General features: G+C 35.8%; 2 protein-coding genes across 7 annotated transcripts in view; one reads left to right on the top strand and one right to left on the bottom strand.

The window, feature by feature from the left end:
* Nucleotides 1-24,740, top strand: part of SLC30A6 (solute carrier family 30 member 6) — a 38,068-nt gene extending 13,328 nt beyond the window's left edge. For 5 of the 6 annotated variants that reach the window (XM_059943636.1, XM_059943639.1, XM_059943633.1 and 2 more), the window contains exons 6-14: nucleotides 5,213-5,293; nucleotides 5,763-5,798; nucleotides 6,535-6,629; nucleotides 8,884-8,932; nucleotides 9,542-9,661; nucleotides 12,149-12,251; nucleotides 13,463-13,510; nucleotides 14,575-14,643; nucleotides 21,266-24,740. In XM_059943636.1, coding sequence (XP_059799619.1) covers nucleotides 5,213-5,293; nucleotides 5,763-5,798; nucleotides 6,535-6,629; nucleotides 8,884-8,932; nucleotides 9,542-9,661; nucleotides 12,149-12,251; nucleotides 13,463-13,510; nucleotides 14,575-14,643; nucleotides 21,266-21,766 — 1,102 coding nt within the window. In that variant the 3' untranslated portion in view covers nucleotides 21,767-24,740. The remainder of the gene's footprint in view (nucleotides 1-5,212; nucleotides 5,294-5,762; nucleotides 5,799-6,534; nucleotides 6,630-8,883; nucleotides 8,933-9,541; nucleotides 9,662-12,148; nucleotides 12,252-13,462; nucleotides 13,511-14,574; nucleotides 14,644-21,265) is intronic. The other variant, XM_059943635.1, reaches the window with a different exon arrangement.
* A 550-nt stretch (nucleotides 24,741-25,290) lies between these two features.
* NLRC4 (NLR family CARD domain containing 4) overlaps nucleotides 25,291-26,552 on the bottom strand; it is a 33,077-nt gene continuing 31,815 nt past the window's right edge. The window contains exon 8 of the mRNA XM_059943632.1: nucleotides 25,291-25,634. Within this exon, the coding sequence (XP_059799615.1) occupies nucleotides 25,342-25,634 (293 nt within the window). The 3' untranslated portion in view covers nucleotides 25,291-25,341. The remainder of the gene's footprint in view (nucleotides 25,635-26,552) is intronic.

Here is a 26,552-nt window from a genome sequence, read left to right as displayed (position 1 = left end):
GTAGTAGTTATACCAGGCAGTAAAGAGCTAGCTACAGTACTTGTAGAAAATAAATGCTGCCTGTTTAGTGGAATAGTGATCAGATAGTGAAAGTAGATAAAAAAGCATCTTCCAAAAAAAAAAAAAAAAAAAAAAGCATCTTCCAAGAGGATTCTAGATAAGGAACATGAATGTTTAAATTTAAATCATATTAAAGTAAAATGTTCACATTAATTTTTTTTCTATTTTATAAAACAAATCTTACATAAAATGTTCATTTTAAGTTCTTTAATATTTTGGTAATCTCTTATTTCAGTTAGAGAAAGTACAAAGGACTTTCATGTATGTATCTTCTAGATGTTAAAGTAAGTGGGATATAGTTTAACATTAATGCAGCAGTAGAGATGTATTTTTATCTTAAGACTGGATTTGTGACAGCAATGAACTGAAAAAGATTTTGAGATTTCTGTTTCTATAGTTTAGAAATTACTGAAAGTTAGAAAATAATCTTTTATATCAGAGGATTTTTAAAAATATGTTAGAAAAAAATGAGTTCTTTTCAGATTCAAGGAAACAACTTGAAAGAAGAATTTAACTTTGGTGAAGAAACTCTTGGACCAAACTTACCTTTCTTCTCCACCATACCATTTATTGGGATTATATTCTTTTGAACAAAATCAGGTTTTATTTACTTAAATAATGGGACAAAGTAAACATGAAATTTTAGTGTAAAATGAAGATATTTATAAGTGTCACTGAAATTTGATAGAGTTGGATTGATATGATAATCATTTGTAAAGTATAGATATCCATATATGGAAATCTGTGACTCTGAGTCAAGGCTTTTGGTTGTAAGTGACAGAAATCCAACTCAAACTAGTTTGGGGGAAAAATGTTAATTTACATAACCAAAGTGTGGGAAGACTGAGGTAAACTGGTATAGGGACTGGAACACTCAGGACATTGTCCTTCTCTTACCTCAAAAGGCCTGCTTTTCTCTGCATGTCAGGTTCAGTTTCTCAGACCACTTTTCTCCACTATCCTGGAATGATAACTTCTAGCAAGACTTTGAACCTTCTCACCTTCATCCTTGAGACGAAAGGATTCCCCAGCTCTAGTTCAGAAAATAGTGAGAAAGAACTATTGGTTGGTCCACCTTGGTATAGATGTTAGTCTTTAGATCAGCTACTGTGGCCAGGAGACAAGGTCACATAAGGGCAAGACAGCTCCCATTTTGGCCTAGTTGCTTAGAGTGAATAGGAAAAGAGGGAGCAATCAAATATAATTGCAATCCGTCACATAGCTTGAAGTATCATCTATATTTAATAATTCCAAAATTCAGTTCTCCAGCACTGAGATTTATCTCATGTCATGTTACCTTCGTGCCAGGTTCACATGGATGTCTAATTCATGTCTTAAATTCAAGCTAGGATTCTTGTTTTCTTCCCCCAAAATCTGTTCCTCTGCAGTTTTTCACATCTTAGCAAATACACCACCACTCAGTTACTCAAGCAAAATCCTTGATTATTCTCTCATCACCCACATTTATCCATGAGCAGGTTATGTCAGGATAACTTAGGAACACATCCAGAATCTGTCCTCGCCCCCGTTTCTATCTCCACTACTACCATCCTAACTGGTCCCCATGCTTCTGCTTTTACCCCCTTCAGTCCATTCTCCATATAGCAACCAGTGTTTTTTTTTTTTTTAAGCCTAAATCATGCTATCATTCTACTTCTTAAAACCATCCAGTTGTTTCCTGTCATACTTAGAATAAAATCCTGACTCCTTTCCTCGTTTACAAAGGCCTTGTATGATTTAGACCCAGCCTACTTCTTTTCAAGTTACCACTCTCATGCCCTCTATACCACACTGTCTTTCTTTCTGTGATTTGAACACAACTTATTCCTGCTTTAAGGTCTTTGTACAAACTATTCTATGTCCTGGAAATGCTCTTCACTTGATTCTTACGAGATAAGCCCAGTTTTGTTATTCCAATCTTAATGTCACTAAATGCTAATGTCATTAAGTGACTGGGCCCAATCTAAAATGGATTCTAAAATAGATCACCTAGTTAGCTTCTTGTCACATCAGACTGCTATAATTCTCTGTATAGAACTTATCAGAACTTATAAATTAATTTTTTAAAATTTATTTATTTAATTTATTTATTTTTGGCCGTGTTGTGTCTTCGTTGCTGCACGCGGGTTTTCTCTAGTTGCGGTGAGTGGGAGCTACTCTTCATTGCGGTGTGTGGGCTTCTCACTGTAGTGGCTTCTCTTGTTGTGGAGCATGGGCTCTAGGCACATGGGCTTCAGTAGTTGTGGCTTGCGGACTCTAGAGCACAAGCTCAGTAGTTGTGGCGCACGGGCTTAGTTGCTCCACGGCATGTGGGATCTTCCCGGACCAGGACTCAAACCCGTGTCCCCTGCATTGGCAGGCGGATTCTTAACCACTGCGCCACCAGGGAAGCCCAATTAATTGTTTTTTTTTTGTCTTCCCCTTTAAAATATAAATTTCTTGGTAGCAGGGACTGTAGCTTGTTCTGCTTATATCCTTGTGCAGTTTGGTGAATTTTAGCAAATAAATATACTTGTATAACTACTATCTAGATCATGATATAAAACATTACAAGTTCCCCCAAAACCTCCTTTAATGACTTAATATTGAGTCAGAGTCAAACCCTGAGAAAAGTAACCAGTATTCTGATTGGTGTCATTGCAGATTCTTGTTGCCTGTTTTTGAAGTCATATAAATGGGATACAATATATATCATCATATAGCAGTAGTTCATTCTTGTTCATTGCTCTAATATTCCATTATGTGAATATATCAAAATTTGTTTATATGTTCAACTATTGAAAGGAATTTAGATAATTTTTAGCTTTTAGCTATTATAAATAAAACTACTTATGAACATTCTTGTACATTTCTTTTGGTATACATGTGTGCTCATTTATGTTGGGCATATGTCTTTGAAATTACTCAGTCATAGGATTTGCATATATTCATCATTAGAAGATAGGATAATACCAAACAGTTTTCCAGAGTAGTTTTACCAGTTTAACATTTCCACTGACGGTATATGAGTTCTAGTTGCTTCATGTCCTTACCAACTGTTGGTATTGCCTTTTTTTTTTAAAGCCATTCTAGGATGTGCAGTGGCATCTCATTGAGGCTTAAGTTATTTTCCTGATGAGTATTTGAGCACTTTTTCTTATGTTTATTAACCATTCAGATTACCCCTTTTGTGAAATGCTTGCTGAAGTATTTTATCCATTTTTAGATTGGGTTACCTGTTTTTTCTTATTGATCTATATAGGAGTCCTTTATACATAAATATATTCTCTCACTCCCATTTCTCTTTCATTCTCTTAAAGGTATCTTCTGATGAGTGAAAAGTTTTTAATTTCAATGATAAATTCAATTTATCAGTCTTTTCCTTTATGGTTAATACTTTTTATGTACTTGTCAAGAAATCTTGGCCAGAATAAAGATATTCTACCCTGTTATTAGTTAGAAGTTCTACAGTTTGACCTTTCACATTTAGGCTTACAATCAAACTAGAATTGATTTTTGTTTTTTTTTAGGATTTTTTTTATTCATTTATTTTATTTATTTTTGGCTGCGTTGGGTCTTCGTTGCTGCGCGCGGGCTTTCTCTAGTTGCAGCAAGCGGGGGCTACTCTTCGTTGTGGTGCGCAGGCTTCTCATTGTGGTGGCTTTTCTCGTTGCGGGGCACAGGCTTCAGGCACTCAGGCTTCAGTAGTTGTGGTGCAAGGGCTCAGTAGTTGTGGTGTTCGGGCTTGGTTGTCCTGCGGTATGCGGGATCTTCCCGGACCAGGGCTCAAACCTGTGTCTCCGTCATTGGCAGGCAGATTCTTAACCACTGCACCACCAGGGAAGCCCTGGAATTGATTTTTGTGTATGGGTTGAGGTAAAGGTCAAGGCACATTTGTTTCTACATAGCTATTCAATTTGGTAAAACATTATTTATTGAAAAAAATTTATTTATTGCTTTTATGTACTACTTTTTTATTAATCAAGTGACTGTGTATGTGTTTGTCTGTTTCTGATTCTCTTTTCTCTTCTATTTGGTATATTTGTCTATCCTTGAATTAGTTCCATACTGTGTCAATTACTGTAGTTTCGAAATCTTGGTTATCTGGTAGTGTAAATCTTCCAGCTTTGTTCTTTTTCAGATTGTCTTTGCTTTCCTTCACCATTTGCATTTCTATACGCACTTTAGTATCAACTTATCAATTACCACAAATAATGTTGCTGCATTTACATACCTTTTTTTTCGTACTCTCCTATAACCCACTTTTTTTCATTTCCATCCTTCCATGTCAGTAAATACATTTCTCTTATATTTGTAATAATGTGTAATGGTCTGTTGTTGATTCCAACATTTTTCTATTACAAACAGCAATGTGATGAACGTCCTTTATTATTTTATTATCTCCTGAATATTCTGAATTCTGTACCACCTGGAATTAAATCAACTCATTTGAGGGAAAAAACCAACTAATGTGATGAACATCGTTAATTATTTTATTATCATTTCTGAAGATAATTATTTCCTTGAGAAATTTTAAGCATATATACTTACAGGTGTTGAATGCCATTAAACTATGTGCAGTGGGAGAAACTAAGATAAATAAGACAACAGCCCGTGGCCTCCAGCTGATAGCTTAGGGATTATAAGACATATTCAATTAACTGCAATTGTGTGTAGATAGGAGAGGCAGTGTAGTAGTGGTTAAAATCGTGAACTCTAGAGCCAGAGTGTCTGAGTTTGAAAACCTGACTCCTTCACTTGCAAGCCGTATGACTCTAAACAGTTACTTTTCCTCTTTGGGCTTCAGGTTCCTTATCTCTTTTTAAAAAAAAAAAAGTGGATAAACTAACCCTCATAAGGATTTAGATGAGGTAATATGTTAAACACTTCGACCAGTGTCTGACACAAGATGGGTCAATTAAGTGCTAGCTGTTATTATAATAATGGTTATTTCTAGAAAATAAAAGCCCTAAGGAGTATATGTTGTACAAATAGGCACTCTTTTTAAAATCTGTGATGTTCATTGTTTATTGTCATTCTAGAAACTGTAGTCTTTTTTAACAGCGTTTGGATTATAGTAGGCACATGTACAGTGAGTGAATGAATGTGTTCTAGAGATACTAGTTTGTGAATTGAAAGAATTAGGCTGATTTAATTAATTTTCCGATTTCAGATTTGAAAGATTAGAAGTCCTAGCTGTATTTGCGTCCACAGTCTTGGCACAATTGGGAGCTCTCTTTATATTAAAAGAAAGGTACATTTGTATACAATGTTACTGTCATTGCAAATTCTACCTACGCCACCTTTGGGAATATGAAAGAATCCAGTGAGACACGTCTGGCTGGAAGGGTATACAAATAAAATGAGCAGTGCTGGAGTTTTGATAGTACAATTTCTTCATGTTTCAGACTTTTCTCCCTTCTTTTCACCCTTCTTTTATTACCTTCTTTGATGCTACTAAATTTAGTCATAGGTGTGAATGAAAGGAAAGGATTCACACAAACATGTTTTAAGGCTTAGTACAAACCCATTGAAACAGGTTTGGTAGAGAAAGATTGAATTACACCTTGAGGATAATTTGTGGGTCTGCTTGTCTCATCACTACTAATAATCAACAGTTGGTTATCATATTAAAAAGTTTTGTGAATTTATTAGATTAATTATATATTAATAAAGTTTTATAATTTGTAGGACTTATTTAATACATTATTTCCTTCTTTTAGTGCAGAACGCTTTTTGGAGCAGCCTGAGATACACACGTGAGATTTTGCTTTTGACATAACATATAATTTACTGTTGAGTTTGATTCCCAGTTATTAATTGGTATGTTATTAAATAGTGGTTACTTTGGCCAATATCAGAGTTCAGAGTGTGGTAATATATATTTCATTGATATTTCACAAGCAAAATCCCCAAATCCCAAGACTCTCTCTTTTCACCCTTAACTGTTCCCAAGCCCTTAAATTTTTATACTGAACAGGAAGGCCTTTCTACCCTGATTTTGGGTTCCTCAGTATTTCTAGGCCCAGGTCAATATCCTAAGCCAGCCCCATCTGGTCTTCTGTAATTTAAGATTGGATCCTCCAAGTCTTTTAGTAGCAGCTATAGAAAAGATGGAATTGCTATTATTTACAACATAGTGGCCAACTATGTGGACTTTACCTATTCTGATCAGTTTAATTCAGGACAGTCTGACCCGGCCAGTGGACTGTAAACCAAATACCATTAGCATTTCTAAAAATTTATAACAGCAGTTACCTGTAAGAAGATACTGTTAATGCTAAGAGTCTTTTTTTTTTTTTTGTCCTGTGTAAGATGGAGCAACAGTTGACAGGACATTGGTCATGGGGCTAGAACCAAGTTCAGATTCTGGCTCTGCAAATACTAGACCATTGAAGCAGACCACTGCCTTCCCATCTCTTAGTCTCTCTACATGCTGAAATTACGTATTGACATTACCAAGAAAAAAATAATGATGAATGTTGTTTTTTTCAGGGGAAGATTATTAGTTGGTACTTTTGTGGCTCTTTCTTTCAACCTGTTCACAATGCTTTCTATTCGGAATAAACCTTTTGCTTATGTCTCTGAAGGTATGTTTTTATTTACCGTTAATAAAAAACCAATTAATCTCTCATAAAAACAGGTCTTTTGCTTGTTTAATTAATTCATAGATCAATGAGAAAGTATATCCTGAAGAGAAGAGAGGACTACCCCAAAGGTTCTAAAGTCTTTCTCTGAGCAAACAATTATGAAACGGAATCTAATTTTTACAAGCTTTAAAATAACATATTACTTAAAAACAGGCAAAACTGACTTATCTATTAAATTACATGCAATAAAAAATTACATTTACCAAATAACATGAATGAGATTTTACATGTATAACCTACCTAAGAAAAGTTTATTGCAAGCATTTTAGAAGCATCAGTGTACACAGACTAGTTGCTATGCTCATTGCAAATAATTGTATTTTGTTAATTAAGTAAGTTCCCAGGAACTTCTCTTGGGCAATGGTGGATAGGCATATATTTGAAAGTAGCAAAACTTTATTCCTTTTGATATATTCTTTTATTTTCAAGTCTTTAAAAATTTAGATAGACTTTTCACTGCAGTGGTCTAAATTATTGGCATTTTTCAATAATTTCAGTGTTTTGGAATCCCACTAACCTACAAAGGGTTAACCACTGATGGATGGAGAAGTGAGGTAAAAACAAAAGTGGGCTGTGTACACAGACCCACACACCTGTACTTTGAAGCAAAAATAGGTGAGGGTCTTTTTAGGTCTCACTGACTTGAATACCAAGATAACCAAGGGAAGAAAGCTTTCTGAAACACCCATTCAGGTTTAAGCAACTTCCTGAGTGTTGCAAAGTATGAGTTGTATTTGTATGAGTTAGAGTTTAAGAATTATTGCATGAACTAGAAAATTAAATAATGATATTTGTGATGACCAGAATTTTTTAGAAAAAACTTTATTAGAATAATATAATGCTCATTCTAGAAATTCTAAGAAGGTACAGAGGTTTAGAAACTGTATCTCTCTGTGAAGATCAGAAAGATACAAGAAGGAAACAGTATTGATAATCTCATGACCCAGAGATAACATCTGTTAACATTTCTATTTTGTTCCTTTAATTTTTTTTCTATGCACATGTATATATATTTTTTACATATTTAGAATTGTATCAATTAACAATTTTATGTTTAGCTTTTTTCAGTTAACATTATGTCTTGAGTATTGCCTGTCATTAAATACTCTTTGAAAAAATGATTTTTGAAGGCTTGCATAATATTTTGTCATGAATATTTTTAAACAGTCTATTGTTATATAGAATAATATATAACCTTTTACAGATAATGCTATAACCACCCTTTTTTGTACCAGATTTCTTGTATGCATTTCCGCTTCTTCTTCCCAAAGAAGAAATTATAAATGGGTTAAAAATACACTATTTTTTTAAGTCTTTGATATATATTGCCAAATTTATTTCTAGAAAGATCATCTAGTTTGTATTTTTATTAGCTGGAAATGAAAGTTCACAGAAACATCAAAATTTATTATACAATATTAGTTGAAATTTAAGTGGAAAATAATATTGAGCACTTTCTATCTGCCAGGCACTGTGATAAACGCTTTACATAGAACCCATTTAATTCTTCCTATAACCATAGGTAAATCATTTTATTGATATTATCCCCATTTTACACTGAGACCCTGAGAGATTGTCACTTGTCTCAGGCTACACATCTAGTTAAGGGCAGAGCTGGGGTTGAAGCCAGGTATTCTGGCATCAGAGTCTGCTCTTAAACTGCTGTACCAGGCTACTTTTTATATGGCTTGCCGATCTTTTTTACATCGTGGTACACATAAAAAAATGAGAATTTCTGTAGCACCCTGGGATAAAGGTAAGAGGATGCTTGAGCCTGGAGGCTGCTTGTCCAGGGACAGTAGGTGACAGGCGTCTGCATGTAGCCGGATTCCCACCTGGCCTTTCTGAGAGCTGAGCGAGTCAGTAATCGGTGTACCTGCAACCCATTCTCAGCACACTGGTTAGGAAGCTTTGCTTTACACTATAATAAGCCTTTAAAACTTCAAATTAATAGTAACAATGAAATACGTTAAGTTCACTTATTCCTTCAGGTCAGCTGTATACTGCTGTTGAAACTGCTTTTCATTTAGTATCCTAAAGGCGTAAAAGAGAAAAAAGTTCTAGATTTGAGGAATAACGTGATCTTTTGTAATGTTACACAGTCATGACCGAACTTATTTTTTAAATTTAAGAATCAAGTATTTCTGATAATGGTTTATTCTACATACATAATTTAAGTATTTTCTTTTTAAAGCTGCTAGTACGAGTTGGCTTCAAGAGCATGTTGCAGATCTTAGTCGAAGGTAAGATGTTATAGGATTTCATGATATACATAACGTTAAAGGAATGCCCAAGAAATGCATCTGTCTCAGCATTATTATTGCTGAGGTTACTACATGAATCTCACAGATCAGCTTCTTATTTTTTTTTTTTTTTTTTGGCTGTGTTGGGTCTTCGCTTCTGTGCAAGAGCTTTCTCTAGTTGCGGCAAGTGGGGGCCACTCTTCATCGCGGTGCGCGGGCCTCTCACTATTGCGGCCTCTCTTGTTGCGGAGCACAGGCTCCAGACGCGCAGGCTCAGTAGTTGTGGCTCACGGGCCTAGTTGCTCCGCGGCATGTGGGATCTTCCCAGACCAGGGCTCGAACCCGTGTCCCCTGCATTGGCAGGCAGATTCTCAACCACTGCGCCACCAGGGAAGCCCCCAGATCAGATTCTTATTCTCCCTTTACTTTTTCTTACTTTTTAATTGATGATACAAAAGAGACCTTTACGAGTGAGAGTTTTGTTCCCAAATTCTCTTTGCTTTCTTTAAAAGATGTATGATACGAAAATACAAGTCATCTTTTATTCGACTTTCATCAGTATTATGTAAGTTCTACTAATGAATACTCTTTTTATTTGTTTTTTCATAGCTTGTGTGGAATTATTCCAGGACTTAGCAGTATCTTCCTTCCCCGAATGAATCCATTTGTTTTGATTGATCTTGCTGGAGCATTTGCTCTTTGTATTACTTATATGCTAATTGAAATTAAGTAAGTATTTTTTATTGCTATCAAGTGTGTTTCGATTCCTGGGGCATCAGTAGGATGGCTAGGGATTAAGCTCATAGCATGTTTGCTTGTGACCTGTGCAACTTTGGTCAAGTCTTGTCCTCAAGTGTCTTCATCTGAAAAATTATGGGGGTTGGATTCAATAAGAAGTTTTCACCACAGTCTATAATGCAGGCTGGAAAACTGTTTAAATTCCTTACTGCTGACCTGATGAGTGAAACTGAGAAGAGGAGGATAAAAGAGAGATAAATCACAGCGACTGTTGCTGAGCGAGGGAAGAGAGGAAGTAGATGTGAATCAACTTTAAAAAAAGCAAGTCTGTTAGGAAAGAGACTTTAGCAGCCTTAAGCTTAATTTTATGACGTGATTCGTTGACTCCCTGCCGTTTTGCGTACTCTCCTAGCATATCACATACAATTATGTTTTTATTTACTACCTCTATGTGATTCCTACATTTTTATTTCTAGCCCAGATCTCTACTGAATTCCAAAAAGCATACCTTCTTTTCATGTCCACCTCAACTGAACCTATTTCCCCCCATCCCCAAAACTGCATTTTCTTGTACTTTGTGTCTCAGTGAATGCTACTACTGTCTATTCCTTTGCATTCTACTTTTAAATTGTGTTAAAACATACATAAAATAAAATTTACCATTTTAACCATTTCCAAGCATACAGTTCAGTACTTTCACAGGCATTTAGTACATTCACTTTGTTGTGCAGTCATCATCACGATCCACCTCCAGAACTTTTTCATCTTCCCTAACTGAAACTGTACCCATTAAATAATTACTACCCATTCTACCTCCCACCAGCCCCTGACAACCACTATCCTACTTTCTGTCTCTATGCATCTGACTACTCTAAGTACTTCATATAAATGAAATTATACATATTTGTCCTTTTGTGTCTGGCTTATTTTACTTAGCATAATGCCCTCAAGGTCCATCCATGTCACAAATGGCAGGATTTCATTCTTATGGCTGACTAATATTCCATTGTGTATATATTTATGTATGTATATGCCACATTTTCTTTATCCATTTATCTGTCAACAGAAACGTAAGTAGTTTCCATGTCTTGGCTGTTGTAAACAATAGTCTTGTCACCTACTCTTGTTTAATCTTTCTTTTTAATATTATCTTTCCCTTCTTCCCATTCTTTTTCCTAAATTGAGGCCTTTATGATCATTTCCTTGGCCTAATTAGAATAGTCTTCTCATCTTACAATTTTTATTCTCACACATCTTTAGTTATCTGCTATTTTGCTACTGATCATTAAAAGTTGCAAATTGGAACATAGTTTCCTGTTTCAAAATTCTCTTTTGGATACTTAGAAAAATTAAAAGTTGTTAACACAGTGAAGCTTCTACCAACCTTACTAGCCATCCGTCTATCTATATATACTTAGCTGTTGATAGTTTCATTGCTGCATCAGGGTTTTCATGCCCTTGCACATGCTGCTTTCACTGTCTACAGTATCTTGGTCCCATCATCTTGCTCATCTTGAAGGCTCCGCTCAAATGTCACCTCATTTTTTTTTTTTTTTTTCTTTTTTTGCCGCACCTCGCAGCATGTGGAACTTCCCCGACCAGGGATCGATCCTGCGCCCCCCCCCACAGTGGAAACGCGGAGTCTTAACCACTGGACCTCCAGGGAAACCCCTGTCACCTCTTTTTATATTTAGCCTTTCTGCATTATCCCTACCCCAGGAGGCTTGCCACTCACTCCTTTGTGCATCCATGATACCCTGTAGGACTTCTCCTTTGTACCCAAAGTCCTTTATTATATTTTTCACATGTATGTTTCCTGCCATTTCAAAGGCAGGATCTATGTCTTTACTCATTTTCTATTCCCAACATATGGGAAAAAGTGAAAAAGAGTACATGATCAACTTTGTAACCATTGGCATTTTGGTCTGTCTTGTTAATAGAACAGTGAACTACTGATGAGATGTTGCATTTCAGTCACAATGTTGCTGTAACAAATTCCTGGAGAATCTCACCCTGTGAAGTTCCTGGGGAATTTGAAAATTTTTAATAGTAATTATTGGAGTTATTGTTTACAGCAAAATTGATAGAATCACTGATGAATTCTATTGGTCTTCCTGTATCAGAAATTACTAGTTAAAGGTTTCTATTTATAAAATAAATAAAATATAAAATAAATATATATGAAATATTTATAGTTGACAAGTAGATTGAAAATACATTGTGGGGAAATGCTCACATTATTTTTCTTCATCATCTCTCGTCACACTAATTAACATAATTATTAGTTATTTCCCCCTAAACTTCGGCAAGAAAGGATCCTGAAAACCTTTTATTTTCCTTTGAGATGCTCTCATTGCCAGTAGTGGCCAGCTGTGGTAAAACAGTCCTGTTGCTTTAGATAATTAAAGTTTGTAGATTAAATTGTAAGAAGCCCAGTGAAGCATACATTTAAGATTTAGAATTGTTTTTTCTTTTCAGTAATTATTTTGCTGTAGATACTGCATCAGCCATAGCCATTGCTCTGATGACATTTGGCACTATGTATCCCATGAGTGTGTACAGTGGGAAAGTATTACTCCAGGTAAGGGTCTTCTTTCAATATGCATGCTTAAAATTAGCTATGTTCTTTTACCAGATTATAAAACGATATGGGTTCTTCTACCAGATGACGAAATTTTTAGCTACTGGAGGGCACTGTTGGAAATGAAGCCAAACAATAATCTCTGAAATTTGAATAGTAAGAACCAGATGGTACTTCCCTGGTGGCGCAGTGGTTAAGAATCCGCCTGCCAGTGCAGGGGACACGGGTTCGAGCCCTGGTCCGGGAAGATCCCACATGCCGCGGAGCAGCTAAGCCTGTGCGCCACAACTGTTGAGCCTGCGCTCTAGAGCCTGTGCTCTGCAACAAGGGAAGCCACCGCAATGAGAAGCCCTCGCACCAAAATGAAGAGTAGCCCCCGCTCGCTGCAACTAGAGAAAACCCACACGCAGCAACGAAGACCCAGCTCAGCCAAAAATAAAAAAATAAATAAATAAATTTATGAAAAAAAAGAACCAGATGAAGTTCTATTGATGCACAAAATAGGCACAGATCTTCATGTAGCTGTAAGACAAAAGCATAAATGAAAAAAATTTGCCTCTAATAATGTTTCAAGTGAAAACAATATTACTTAAAATCTTTTTTAGATACTCATTTTCCCCTAATAAATGTGCTTTGGCTATTGTATAATCCGGTTATGATTGTTTTCTTATTTTCTATTCTTGAATTAGTGAGACTTTTAAATTTAAAATTTAAAATGAGGAATCACTACTTAATGAAACAATAGGAACACCTATAGACAAGCACCTGAATAGAAAGGTAGTTTCCCAGGACTAGATGAATGTGTAAGCACTGCTTTTCCTTCTGTCTTTTCCTCATGCCTTTTCTAAAACCTGTGGGTTGTATCTCCCTCTCCAGAAGTAGTAATAACAGTAACATATTAGTTTTATAGTGCTATGCCTTATACAAAATTTTACTTTCTTAAAGATTTTTTTGTTGATTATTTGGTTCTTTAAGGCTTATTTGGTTTTAGAGATAGCAGCTCTTTTGCAAGATAAGAAATAAGCGTGGGCTGATTCCTGATGCTGCTTTATTAGTGGGTCAATTAAAGCCTTTCTTCCCTAAATCATGATAGGGCACATGTGAAACAAAGCAAAGGCTGGTGTATAACCCAATTTTTTGTGTGTCAGGGCTACTGTTGCAAAAGTTTTTTCTCTCTCTAGATTCATATTTTATTTTATTTTTTTCCCCAGACAACACCACCCCATGTTATTGGTCAGTTGGACAAACTTATCAGAGAGGTAAGATGGAATAATAAGTAAAATCATTTTAATTTATAATTAGAGAATGCAAAGAGTGGGTACAAATAATTTCAACTCTTTCTAGAATTTTATTTTAGGGAAGTTTTTGTTCTTTACAATGATACAGTAGGAGGCATAACATAGTGACAAAAATAGAACAATTTGACGAATTGTGCAGTCTGGAAGCCACATTCACTTGAAATATTGGGTTGGCCAGAAAGTGCATTTGAATTTTTCCATAAGATGTTATGAAAAACCGAAACGGCCTTTTTGGCCAACCCAATAAATGTAGACAGTAATGGTCTAAAGACCACACTATTTGCTATATAAATGCTGTGATTTTTATGATTTTGTATTCAAACCTAGGATTTTGATTAAGTCAGAGGCCACCTTTACATGGTGATTGCTTCAGCACCTAATATCTTGATCTGTAGGTTTAGATTTTGTATTGTTATAAAATTCCAACTGTTAATGAAGGAATAAGATAATCAAATTATTTGGATGTTGAGAGTGTTTTAAACTATTCGTTGTCAGTATCACAGAGGCCACTTTGATCAATATAGCTGGCCACTTGCTTCAGCTAGTGGGGTCTGTGCCACTGTATCAATGGGCCACACACTGTATATCTGGCCTTGGAATTTCCTTTTGGCCCACATCCAAATAACATCCTATATTGTACAGAAATTTGTTAAAAGGGAATCCAGAGAAAGAAATGATTGAGAAGACAAAAAAATTCTGATACCACAAGTGCTGGATGTAAATATATACTATACTAATAAGATGAAAAGAACTACACACTGTTGAACAAGGTGTGAATGAGGGAAGTAAAGACCTGATTCTTGAGGGATTGGTGCAGAGAAGACACTGGAAAAGAAGGCCCTGGCTCAGTATTGAACAAGCAGAAATGGTATCTGGAGTGAATGGTCTGGGACCTCTCTTGGCTAATGAGTGTCTTCAGGCAGGGTTTGGCCATGTCATTTCTAGGCTTACAGCAAATCCATAATGTGACTGAATTGTGTTGGATATGTCAAATACAAAAGCCCTATTTCTGTGTTTTTGATTAGGTATCTACCTTGGATGGAGTTTTGGAAGTCCGAAATGAGCATTTTTGGACCCTAGGTTTTGGCTCATTGGTATGCTTTCTATATATTACTTTAGTTTAAACATAGCTTAAACCATAGTTATGAAACAAAGTTTATAAACATAGTTTATACTTTTTAAAACTGAAAAAAGTATTTCTTTAAAGTTTTTGTAGATCCTTTGATTCCCATTTCTGTTAAATAAAGTAAAAAATATAGATGGATTTAGTAACCTAATTGAGATTAAGGAATGTTTTTCTTCATTCATTTTTTTCCTTTCAAACTAAATGATCTCAATACTAGGCTGTCCAAAAAAGAAAAATCCATAGTCATACATTCCTAAATACAAAAATGTTGCAGAAGTAAAATGTGCAATTATTTTCTTTTATATTACCGTTCTAATTTTGGAGATTTTTGCTGAATATGTTAAAGAGTTATAATAACAGCTGCTTCAGCATAAAATTCTGTGATTTCTAGTCCAATTTAGACCTCATTACCAAAGAGATTTTGTTATGGCATGATTTTATTCCTGTGTCACAAATGACGAGGAAAATACAAGAAAGTACCCAGAAAAAAAAAAAATTTAAACAACCATAATCCTATGGATGTTTTGGTATTAATACTTATATACTTACTCTCTTTAGAAAATGAGGTCATGCTGTTTTATAATCTCTTTTCACTTAATATATAATGAACAGTTTTCCATGTTATTAAATACTACTCTTCTACAATATCATTTTTAAAAAAAAATTGGATTTGACTTTTGTAACATAACACAGATTTCAGAGGTAGGCAGATTATGGTTGGTCCAACAGCTCAATGATATCACTACTTTGCAGTCTTTAGTTTCAGGCTTATACTCTTTCAGCAGAAAATGGCTGCTGCTTCATCTCTTCCTTCTCCTTCTCTTCCCCTCTCTAGTCATTTTGGATATCTAAAACTCATTCTCTAGTAAATTCTTCAGGAAAGGCCCTTGGGAAAAATATTCCCTAAATTTTTGAATGTTGAAAACAGTTGTGAACATTATACTTGAAAATCATTTAGCTGGATATAAAATCCTGAGCACATATTTTATTTCCTTGAGTTTCTTAAATATATTACTCCATTTTCCTCTGGCATAAAGCAGTATGGTGATAAAGCCTGATGATACATAGTCTGATTTTTTTTTCACCTTTATATGTGACTTGATCTTTTTGCTTCTATGCCTAAAAGATTTTTAATAATTTATTTGTTTTTTGGCTGCATTGGGTCTTCGTTGCTGTGTGCAGGCTTTCTCTAGTTGCGGCGAGTGGGGGCTTCTCTTGTTGTGAAGCACGGGCTCTAGGCGCGGGGGCTTCAGTAGTTGCAGCACATGGGCTCAGTAGTTGCAGTTTGAGGGCCCTAGAGCATGTGGGCTTCAGTAGTTGCAGGATGTGGGCTCAGTAGTTGCAGCTAGCGGGCTCTAGAGTGCAGGCTCAGTAGTTGTGGCATATGGGCTTAGTTGCTCTGCAGCATGTGGGATCTTCCCAGACCAGGGATCGAACCTGTGTCCCCTGCATTGGCAGGTGGATTCTTAACCACTGCGCCACCAGGGAAGTCCCTTGCAGTTCACTTTTTTTTTTTTTTTTTAATATTTATTTATTTATTTTATTTATTTGGTTGTGCCAGGTCTTAGTTGAGGCAAGTGAGCTCCTTAGTTTGGCTCGTGGGCTCCTTAGTTGCAGCACGCATGTGGGATCTAGTTCCCTGACCAGGGATCGAACCCAGGCCCTCCCTGCATTGGGAGTGTGGAGTCCTATCCACTGTGCCACCAGGGAAAGCCCCCTTACAGTTCACTTTTAATCATTGTTTTAATTGTACTGATAGTAACAAACTAGTAGACAAGTGTTTATTTAGCTGGGTGGCTTATAAACACAATCATCTCTGCTGTTCAGAACTTGGCCATCCAACAGCTACACAGATGTGTTGCCTAATTAAGACAAAGGAAATTAATAAAACAAGCTTTTGAGCTGCCAGGAATAATTGTCACAAAAGCCATAGATTAATGCAAACACCATTATCATAGGACACTGTTCAAGCTCATACTTGGAAATGGTTTTCACTTATTTTAATTGCTTTGACTTCCATATCAGACTGAAAGAGGAGATACAGTATCTTTTATAATTTTGTATAGTGAAAACTATGAGATTACCATCTCACAGTGGCAAAGGAAAGGGGGAAATCAAAGATGACTCGATTTGTGGACATGGCTTGTCTTACCTAAAAGTAGTAAAATGGAAGTCAAATTCAAGCAGTAAGATATTTTCTTTATCTCATGATTAGCAATAACTCTCTTACTAGTGCTCAAGCCATAGATTTAGACCCATTGTAACTAAGCCAACTATTTTGCTAATTTAGGTGCTGTTACAGTTTTTTCTTTTTTTGAAATTTGAGTTTATCTAAAACTCAACAATGTCTGCTATATATTTTATTTACTATATATTTTTGTTCTGTTTTTTGCTTGTTTTTTTAGTACGTATTTTTAAGTTTTTATTATACAAATATACCCCATTGTTAGAAAAATTAGAACTTATAATTAAGTCAAAAAGAACAAAAATCCTTAATAATTCTACCATCTAGAGATAAGTGCTGTCATTCTTTTTTCCCCCCAACATAGTGATTTGATATTCTTATAGATTATACACCACACTATATTATAAAATATTGACTGTATTCCCTGTGCTGTACATTACATCCCTGTGACTTATTTACTTTATAACTGTTAGTTTGTATCTCTTAATAACCCTTCACCTATTTTGCCCCTTCCCTCACCCCTCTCTCCTCTGGTAACCATTAGTTCTCTGTATCTCTGAGTCTATTTCTGTTTTATTCTGGTTGTTCATTTGTTTTGTTTTTTAGATTCCACATGTAAGTGGAAACATACAGTATTTGTCTTTCTCCATCTGACTTATTTCGCTAAGCATAATACCCTTCAGGTCCATCCAGGTTGTCGCAAATGGCAAGATTTCATTCTTTTTGTGGCTGAGTAATATTCCACTCTACACGTATACCATGTCTGTATCCATTTATCTGTCAATGGGCACTTAGGTTGCTTCCATACCTTGGCTATTGTAAATAATACCGCTATGAACATTGGGGTGCATTTATCTTTTTGAATTAGTGTTTTCATTTTCTTCAGATAAATACCCAGGAGTGGAATTGCTGGATTGTATGGTAGTTTCGTTTTTAATTTTTTTAGGAACCTCTGTACAGTTTTCTGTAGTGGCTGTACCACTTTACATTCTCACCAGTGATGTACTGTGGTTCCCTTTTCTCCATATCTTTGCCAACACTTGTTATTTTTTAATCTTTTTGACAGTGGCCATTTTGATAGGTATGAGGTGAAATCTCATTGTGATTCTGATTTGCATTTCCCTGATGATGAGTGATGTTGAGCGTCTTTTCATGTTCCTGTTGGCCTTTTGTTATGTCTTCTTTGGAAAAATGCCTGTTCAGGTCCTCTGCCTGCACCCCCACTTTTTTTTTAATTGGAGTGTAGTTCATTTACAATGTTGTGTTAGTTTCAGGTGTACAGCAAAGTGATTGTTATACATATACATACGTTCATTCTTTTTCAGATTCTTTACCCATATAGGTTATTACAGAATATTGAGCAGAGTTCCCTGGGCTATACAGTAGGTGCTTGTTGGTTATCTGTTTTATATATAGTAGTGTGTGTTTGTTAATCCCAAGCCCTTTTTTTTTTTCTCCTGGCCACACCACGTGGCATGCGGGATCTTAGTTCCCCCACCAGGGACCAAACCTGTGCCCCCTGCAGTAGAAGCACGGAGTCTTAACCATTGGACCAGCAGGGAAGTCCCCCAAGGCCATTTTTTAATTAGGTTTTTTTATTTTTTGGGTTGAATTGTATGAGTTCTTTATATCCTTATCAGACATATCGTTTGCACATATCTTCTCCCATTCACTAGGTTGCCTTTTCATTTTATTGATGGTTTCCTTCACTGTGCAAAAGTTTTCTAGTTTGATTAGGTCCCATTTGTTTATTTTTGCGTCTGTGGCCCTTGCCTGAGGAGGCAGATCAAAAAAATACTGAGAAGACTGATGTTAAAGACCTTACTGCCTGTGTTTTCTTCTAGGAGTTTTATGGTTTCAGGTGTTAAATTTAAGTCTTTGATCTGTTTTAAGTTTGTGTATATGGTATGAGAAAATGTTCTAGTTTCATTCTTTTGCGTGTAACTGTCCAGTTTTCCCAGCACCACTTATTGAAGGGACTGTCTTTTCCCCATTGTGTTTTCTACCTCCTTTGTTGTCGATTAATTGACCATATGTGTGTGAGTTTATTTCTGGGCTCTCTGTTCTGTTCCATTGATCTATGTGTCTGTTTTTGTACCAGTACTATACTGTTTTGATTACTATAACTTTTATAGTATAATTTGAAGTCAGGGAGCGTAATACCTTTGTTCTTCCTTCTCAAGATTGCTTTGGCTATTTGGGGTCTTTTGTGGTTCCACATAAATTTTGGGATTACTTGTTCTAGTTCTGTGAAAAATGCCATGGGTATTTTGATAGGGTTGCATTAAATCTGTAGATTGCTTTGTGTAGTATGGACATTTTAACAATATTAATTCATCCAATCCATGAACACAAACTATATTTCCATTTATTGGTATCATCTTTAGTTTCTTTCATCGGTGCCTTATAGAGTATGGGTCTTTTACCTCCTTGGTTAAATTTTTTTTTCTTAATTAATTTATTTTATTTATTTTGGCTGCATTGAGTCTTCGTTGCTGCATGCGGGCTTTCTCTAGTTGCAGCGAGCGGGGGCTGCTCTTTGTTGTGGTGCGTGGGCTTCTCATTGCAGTGGCTCCTCTTGTTGTGGAGCATGGGCTCTAGGCACACGGGCTTCAGTAGCTGTGGCTCGCGGGCTCTAGAGCGCAGGCTCAGTAGTTGTGGCTCACGGGCTTAGTTGCTCCGCAGCATGTGGAATCTTCATGGACCAGGTCTAGAACCCGTGTCCCCTGCATTGGCGGGCGGATTCTTAACCACTGCACCACTGGGGAAGCCTTCCTTTGTTAAATTTATTCCTAGATATTTTATCCTTTTTGATTCAATTGTAAGTGGGATTTTCTTGATTTTTCTTTTTGATAGTTCATTATTAGTATATAGAAATGGAACAGATTTCTATATATTAGTTTTATATCCTGAAACTTTACTGAATTCATTTATTAGTTCTAATAGTTTAGGGTTTTTTATATATAGTATCATGTCTTCTGCAAATAGTGATAATTTTACTTCTTCCCTTCCAATTTGGATGCATCTTATTTCTTATTCTCCTCTGATTGTTGTGGCTAGGACTTCTAATACTATGTTAAATAGAAATGTCAAGAGTGGGCATCCTTGTCTTATTCCTGATCTTAGAGGAAAAGCTTTCAGCTTTTCATCATTGAGTATGATGTTAGCTGTGTGTTTGTCATAAATGGCCTTTATTATTTTGATGTATGTTCCCTATATACCAACTTTGTCGAGAGTTTTTATCGTAAATGGATGTTGAATTTTGTCAAATGCTTTTTCTTCATCTATTGAGATGATCATGTGATATCATTCTTGATATTTTTCTGTGTGTGTTTTAATCAAAATATGATCATTGTTGTACCTGTTATTTTACTATCTTTTAAAGACAAAATGTATGATGAACATCTTATCAAGTTAATAAGCATACTTCTAACCATCATTGTAATGCCTGGTGCTCTCTATCCTAGTAACCTAGGCTAGAAACCTTGAGATTGTCTTTGATGACTTCATCTCCCTCATTCATTATATCCAGTTGAGAATTAAGATCTCCCATGGAATATCATGAATCCATCTGTCCCTCTCTGGTCCCACTATATCTGTCCAATCTCAGTCTTCTTCATTTCTAACCTAGACTGTTGCAGTCATTTCCTAACTAATTAGCAATTATCCATAACTGTAATTTTTCTGAATGCTAATTATTTTACTTCTGTTTGATTGCTGCAACTAAAACTCCTTATTCATGGTTTTTAGAACCCCCTCCTAGCCTTTCTTTTTACCTCTATTACCTAACCTATCTTTCTTTCTTCTTTCTGTTCTTCCTTTCCTTGTTTCCTCCTTTCCTCTTCCTTTTCTTCCTGTCTTTTCTCTCTTTCATTCTTTTTCTGCTCCCTGAAATATTGTACTTCTTTTTATATAATAATATTGCTTATTCTTGCCCAAACATGCCGTGGGTTTTAATTGCTATTCCCTCAGCTTAGAATGCCTGTCTCTGCCTTTTGAAATTTCATTTGACCACCAACCCAGATCAAATGCCATCTTCTTTTGAAGTCTTCCTCAATTGAATTAATACCTGCCTTCTCTGCCCTTTCAGTGCATTTTCCATATACTTCATTTGTATTCTGCCTTGTGTTACAACATGTCTGCCTTCCTCCTACATGGATTTCTTTTTTTAATATTTTAAAAAGTCACATTTTGTTTAGAGTCATAAATTATTTTATTAACTCTTTACATTGATAATTACTACTAAGTAGTCTTTAAAGAATCTCAAGACATTAAGTTTTCTCTTGTTTTAAAGAAAATACCAAGTAATGTTACAACCAAATCATAAATAAAATGTTCATTTCTAATGGAATTTTCAGTAGTATAATTCTAAGCAGTCTCTTTCGTATGATTTTGTCCCTTTTAGGCTGGATCTGTTCATGTGAGAATTCGACGAGATGCAAACGAACAAATGGTTCTTGCTCATGTGACCAACAGGCTGTACACACTAGTATCTACTCTGACTGTTCAGATTTTCAAGGATGATTGGATCAGGCCTGCCTTACTGTCTGGGCCTGTTGCAGCCAATGTCCTAAACTTCTCAGATCATCACATAATCCCAATGCCTCCTTTAAAGGGTACTGACGATTCAAACCCTGTTACATCAACTCCAGCTAAACCCAGTAGTCCACCTCCAGAATTTTCATTTAACACCCCTGGAAAAAACGTGAGCCCAGTTATTCTTCTAAATACTCAAACAAGACCTTATGGTTTGGGTCTTAATCATGGACACACACCTTATAGCAGCATGCTTAATCAAGGACTTGGAGTTCCAGGAATTGGAGCAACCCAAGGATTCAGGACTGGTTTTACAAATATACCAAGTAGATATGGAACTAACAATAGAATTGGACAACCAAGACCATGATGTACTGTAATTTAATTTATTTTTATGAGGAACATTGACTCCTTGACTTTCAGTTTATTTAGTAATCCAACTTTGCCTCGACTGTTCAATCATTTACTCTAATTAGAGAATAGTAGGTTTGTTCACATTTCATGAAACCAATGAAACTATATTTTTGTAAAATGTATTTGGGGCAGTGAGAACCTTCTAAATGTTATAGGCTTTAAATAGGCTTCCTTTAGAAAGCTGTTTCTCTAAATTTGAATTTTGCTATCTTTGGTTTCGTAGTTGACCGCAGTGTGATATAACACTACCTTTATAAGAGAGCCACTTGATGGAGTGGATCTGTCACATTATTAAAAATATAATACTTTCTTCAGTGAAATTTATAAACATGCTTCTTGAGTACACGTTTTAGGAAAAGAAAAAGTCCATTTTAAAAGTAGAAGTCTCTTTTATAGATTTTCCAAACATAATTGCTACATTTTCCTTTGAGGTCCTCCTGAATTATGTCTTGCAAAGTAAAAGCAAACATTTTTATCAGAAATTTTAAAACATATTTTACCATCTGGCACAATTTAAAATTTTTACTTATCAGTTTTTTAATAGTTTTTCTCATTAAAAAATTTCCATACATTTGTAAGTGGCCCATCATTCTCAAAGTGTTTTATTTTGGTTAAATAAATACCAAATCCTTAGGTGATATGCAGTGAAGGAATCCCAGTTTTCTGTCTTACATTCAACCAAATACTGACATAATGATAGATTTATCTTTTTTGTCACCTTTCATTGGTTGACTTTAATTTCTCATTTTATTAACAAAATATATCACATATATTATTACCAAAATAGGTGGAATTCCATACGTAGTAATACGATTTGATCTTTTTTCAAAGTGGCATGAACAATTTGAGTTTACATTATATAATTTTACCAAAACATAGTGGACCTTAGGTTATAGAATACAGTATTGTTATATCTGCATTAGGCAGTTTCTAACTTATTTTGTTTTGCTTTATTGAAAATAGTGAATTGAAGTGTGAGAATCATGTAAATTATTTTCCAAATGCAAATGTTAAGGACTTTCTAACATGGCCAGCATTACTTATAAAAAGTATAACAAACAGTAGTCACAGATTACCTGTGAGATTTTTTTTTCATTTTATCATGAGTTTTATAATTAGGTTTTAAAAATGGATTTTGAGAGTGGATTCAACTTTTCTAGAATCCAGTACTCCTGAAGATTTATGACATTTCCAGCCATCAGCAGCTATCTAGAGAAGATTTTTTTTTTTTTTTTAGAATTTGCAAGTTTCTTCAATAAACTCATCCTCTTTTAAATATGAGCAACACTCCCAAATCCTGTTTCTTTACAGTAGAATCATAAACATCTAAGAAGCCATCTCTGTCAAGCAGAATTGTAGTCATCCTGTGATAATAAGTGACCATGTACCAAATAACTTTTGCTTGATGAGGAGTTGATCATTATCTTTGACATCTACAACCCTGTTCAGGCACTTGACCTGCTGAAGAAATAGAGCCCACGCTACCTTGACTGCTGGGGAAAGTGAAACTTTGTAAAATGTGATAAGGCAACCTGTTCCTTGACATTTGTCTTATGTTCTCCAACTATTACTATACCTATTATTGGTCTACTATTACAGGGTGATTTTTCCTCCATTGACCTCATCTAAACGTGAATTCGGGTCATGCATGAAATCTGAAGAACTGCCGTGTACTGAGTGATGATTAAGAGGTATGTGCTACCATGCTATGCATGTCTTCTCCATCTCCAGGGGATTTTTAAAGTGCCCAGGTACTGAACACAGTTCTGTGAGATGTTAAATGCCTATTTCCTCAACACCCATTTAGAGGTAACACCTGTGCAATTAATTGTCCTTCCAAAGGTGCTTTGATACTCACCTACACTATTTGAGAAGTTACATATGGGTTCTGAAAGAATTGGCTCTACTTGCTGAAATTCAGTAATGCCAACTGCTTCAGGTGACATTGTTCCAGGCATTATTATATAAAGAAGTCTTATTTGCCAAGATCTGACCAGGTTCTGGATATGAAAATAAGAAGCTTGGCCAGCACAGGCCTAGATGTAGTAGCCTTACTGGTAAATCTTGCCACAGAGTTACTTGAAGCTAGACAAAGAAGCAAGTTTGAATTAAGTACTTGACCCATGGTTTGTGATTAAGAGCAAGCTTCATGGAATATGATTAATCCTGTTTGAGAAACTGCTATATTATAACGGAAAAAAAACACTGGACTAGAAGACGAGAGATTTGGGTTCCGATCCTCATGCTGCCACTATATAGGTAGTTTTATAACCATGGGCAAGTCATTTAACTTCTATGAGGTTTCTCATCTGTAAAGTTAGGGTGGGAAATGAAGTAGTTGATCTGTAAACTATCAGCTCTAAAATTGTATGATTAAATCTGCAGAATATATGCCCACTTGTGAAACGGAATATTGTACCTAGTATTTCTTTTCAGTGACTACCTCAACATACAGGCCAAGTGTTACCTATTCCAATACCCGAGCCATTAATTGGAGGTGCCATGAGAGCAGAGGGTTAAACTACAGGCTGACACCATTTTGGTTTTTGTTTATTTCAGATTTGCCTTGACTTAAATCTGTTTAGATTAAACAGATTTTTCTTAGACTTCTTTCTTTGTGGGGAAGGATTATTTTTGGAGGTGGTGGGGAAAAGATTAGGGCAGGGTACCCTTAGCTTCCATAGGGTACAAAGTAATGGGGTCCATTTTTTCTTTCTTCCTTAATCTCTGAAGTCACAGATGGAATTACATACATGTATCAGCAACTGGTTTAGCTACTCATTCAAGCCTCTGATTTAGCTACTCATAAACTGCCAATTTTTCGCTTAACTAAAGATTGCTGATCTTTTTGGGGAGTCTGATCTGCTTCTTATGTAAGAAAATACTTTTTACATTCCAAATTGTTTGAATTAAACTGTTTGAATAAAGAACATACATGGAGTTTTCTCTCTGCTTTTAAATAATTTTGGCCTGTTCTTTATTGGTAACTTTATCCCATATTCAGCAAATGCTTGTCGAGAGTATAGTACATGCCAGGCCCTGTACTAAGTAAATGTGCATACAATATATAAATTTTGGTGACCTGCTATTCTTGAGACCAAAGGGAATACAAGGATAAACAGGAGTCCCCTTCAAGTAACTGATAATCCTAGTAGAAGTGATGGGACACCAGAACTATTTATACATGTCAAGTTAAACTCCCTCCCATTTCCTCCTCTTCTTTGGGCTCATTTTCTTGGCATCCTCCTCTTTTCCTTTTCCTTTTTACTTGAATGATGAAACTAAGAAAGTAGATTTCCATGGAAGAGGCCAGCTAAGGAGGTGATGGTGCCACACATCATCCTGATACCAGTAAAAGAAGAAAAAGTTTAGAAGGGGTGAGTTAGGCAGACACTGAAGGATATTTTTTAGGTGTATAGTGGATTGCCATTTACTTTCAGACTCTTGGACTAGATGAGCAAAGATTTTTAAATCACCAGGCTGAAAGTAATGGGGTCTCCAGAGCATTCATGGGCTTAGAGTACCCTTTATTTAAGCAGTTACTAGTTTAAAAGCACCTTTAATAACACTGACGTCATCGTCATCAAATTGCCACCCAACAAGCCTAGCTTCTTGGAGAAAAGTTAATTTGGATAACACATGGCTAAGTTTTCTGACTAATGATGCATCAGGTAAAAGTCTTTTAGTACTGAAGTCAAAAAACACCAATTGCTTAAGATTCTCAAATACACTCATGAAGGCAAGCCATCCATCACTGCTCACACAATTTCCTGCCAAATCCAGCTGCTGGAAGTTTTTCAGAAGGTTCTTTTCAAAAAATGCACCTGAGTAAAAGAATAGAAATAAGTGTGTTAGCTGGAAGCAAAACAGCTTTTTTTTTTTTTTTTTTAAGAGACCATGTTTGGACTAGTGCTTTGCTTAAGAAAGAAATCAGAATTCTCTGTAGTTAGAGTAGTGATTGTGAACCTGGTCCTTTATATTTACAAATTATATTTTTCCTAAAATGTAAGGGAATCTGATAAATAGTAATTAGTATAGCAAACCAATATAAATGAATTATATATCTTTTCCTGACTCTTCCAGGAAATGGAAAATTGCATAAAAATTGAGGTATGAGAGATGCAATTAAAATATTCAGTACCTGTTTTCAAAACTGGAGTCGGACTTCAACAATATTAGGTCATTTCCTCTTCTGAAGAAGCAAACACTACCTAACTTGTTTCTTTGGGTTTGGAATATTCCTAACTGTGAACCTGAGTAAGTAAGTTCCTTCAGTTATCTCAAGATTTGGAGCTTTGGGCTTATTTTTAACCCTCCCTAGACTCTTCAGGAACTTCCTCTTTTCCTTACAGAATAGGGCACTCTATAGTACCTCCTACAAAGGGAAAGTAAACATCCTAGCCATTACCATGAAATCAAAGATAACACCCTAAGGAATGGAGGAGTAAAGAAAAAGTAGGTTTCTGGGTCTGAAAGACTGCACAGAGCAAAGCCACCCCAACTGCCTGTACTGCCCACTTCTGAGTATTATAGGAGAGGGCAATAAAGCTCTGTGTTCTGTAAGCCAAGGTGTGGTTGGGTCTTCTGTTACACCAGCTTAGCCTGTGCCCAGCCTAGCTCATACATAGGGCCTCACTTTCTCCTCTGTTTCTCCTTCCCATAATGAGCCCTTCTCTCTTCCTTATAGGTAACTTTCTTCCTGCTCTCTCTTATCCCTCATGTTCAAGTCTTTTCTGCCTCTG

This window comes from Balaenoptera ricei, chromosome 13 (genome assembly GCF_028023285.1).
Source record: "Balaenoptera ricei isolate mBalRic1 chromosome 13, mBalRic1.hap2, whole genome shotgun sequence".
Classification (NCBI taxonomy): domain Eukaryota; kingdom Metazoa; phylum Chordata; class Mammalia; order Artiodactyla; family Balaenopteridae; genus Balaenoptera; species Balaenoptera ricei.
The sequence above is the reverse complement of the archived record's forward strand: the minus strand, read 5'-3'. Positions and strand labels throughout refer to the sequence as shown.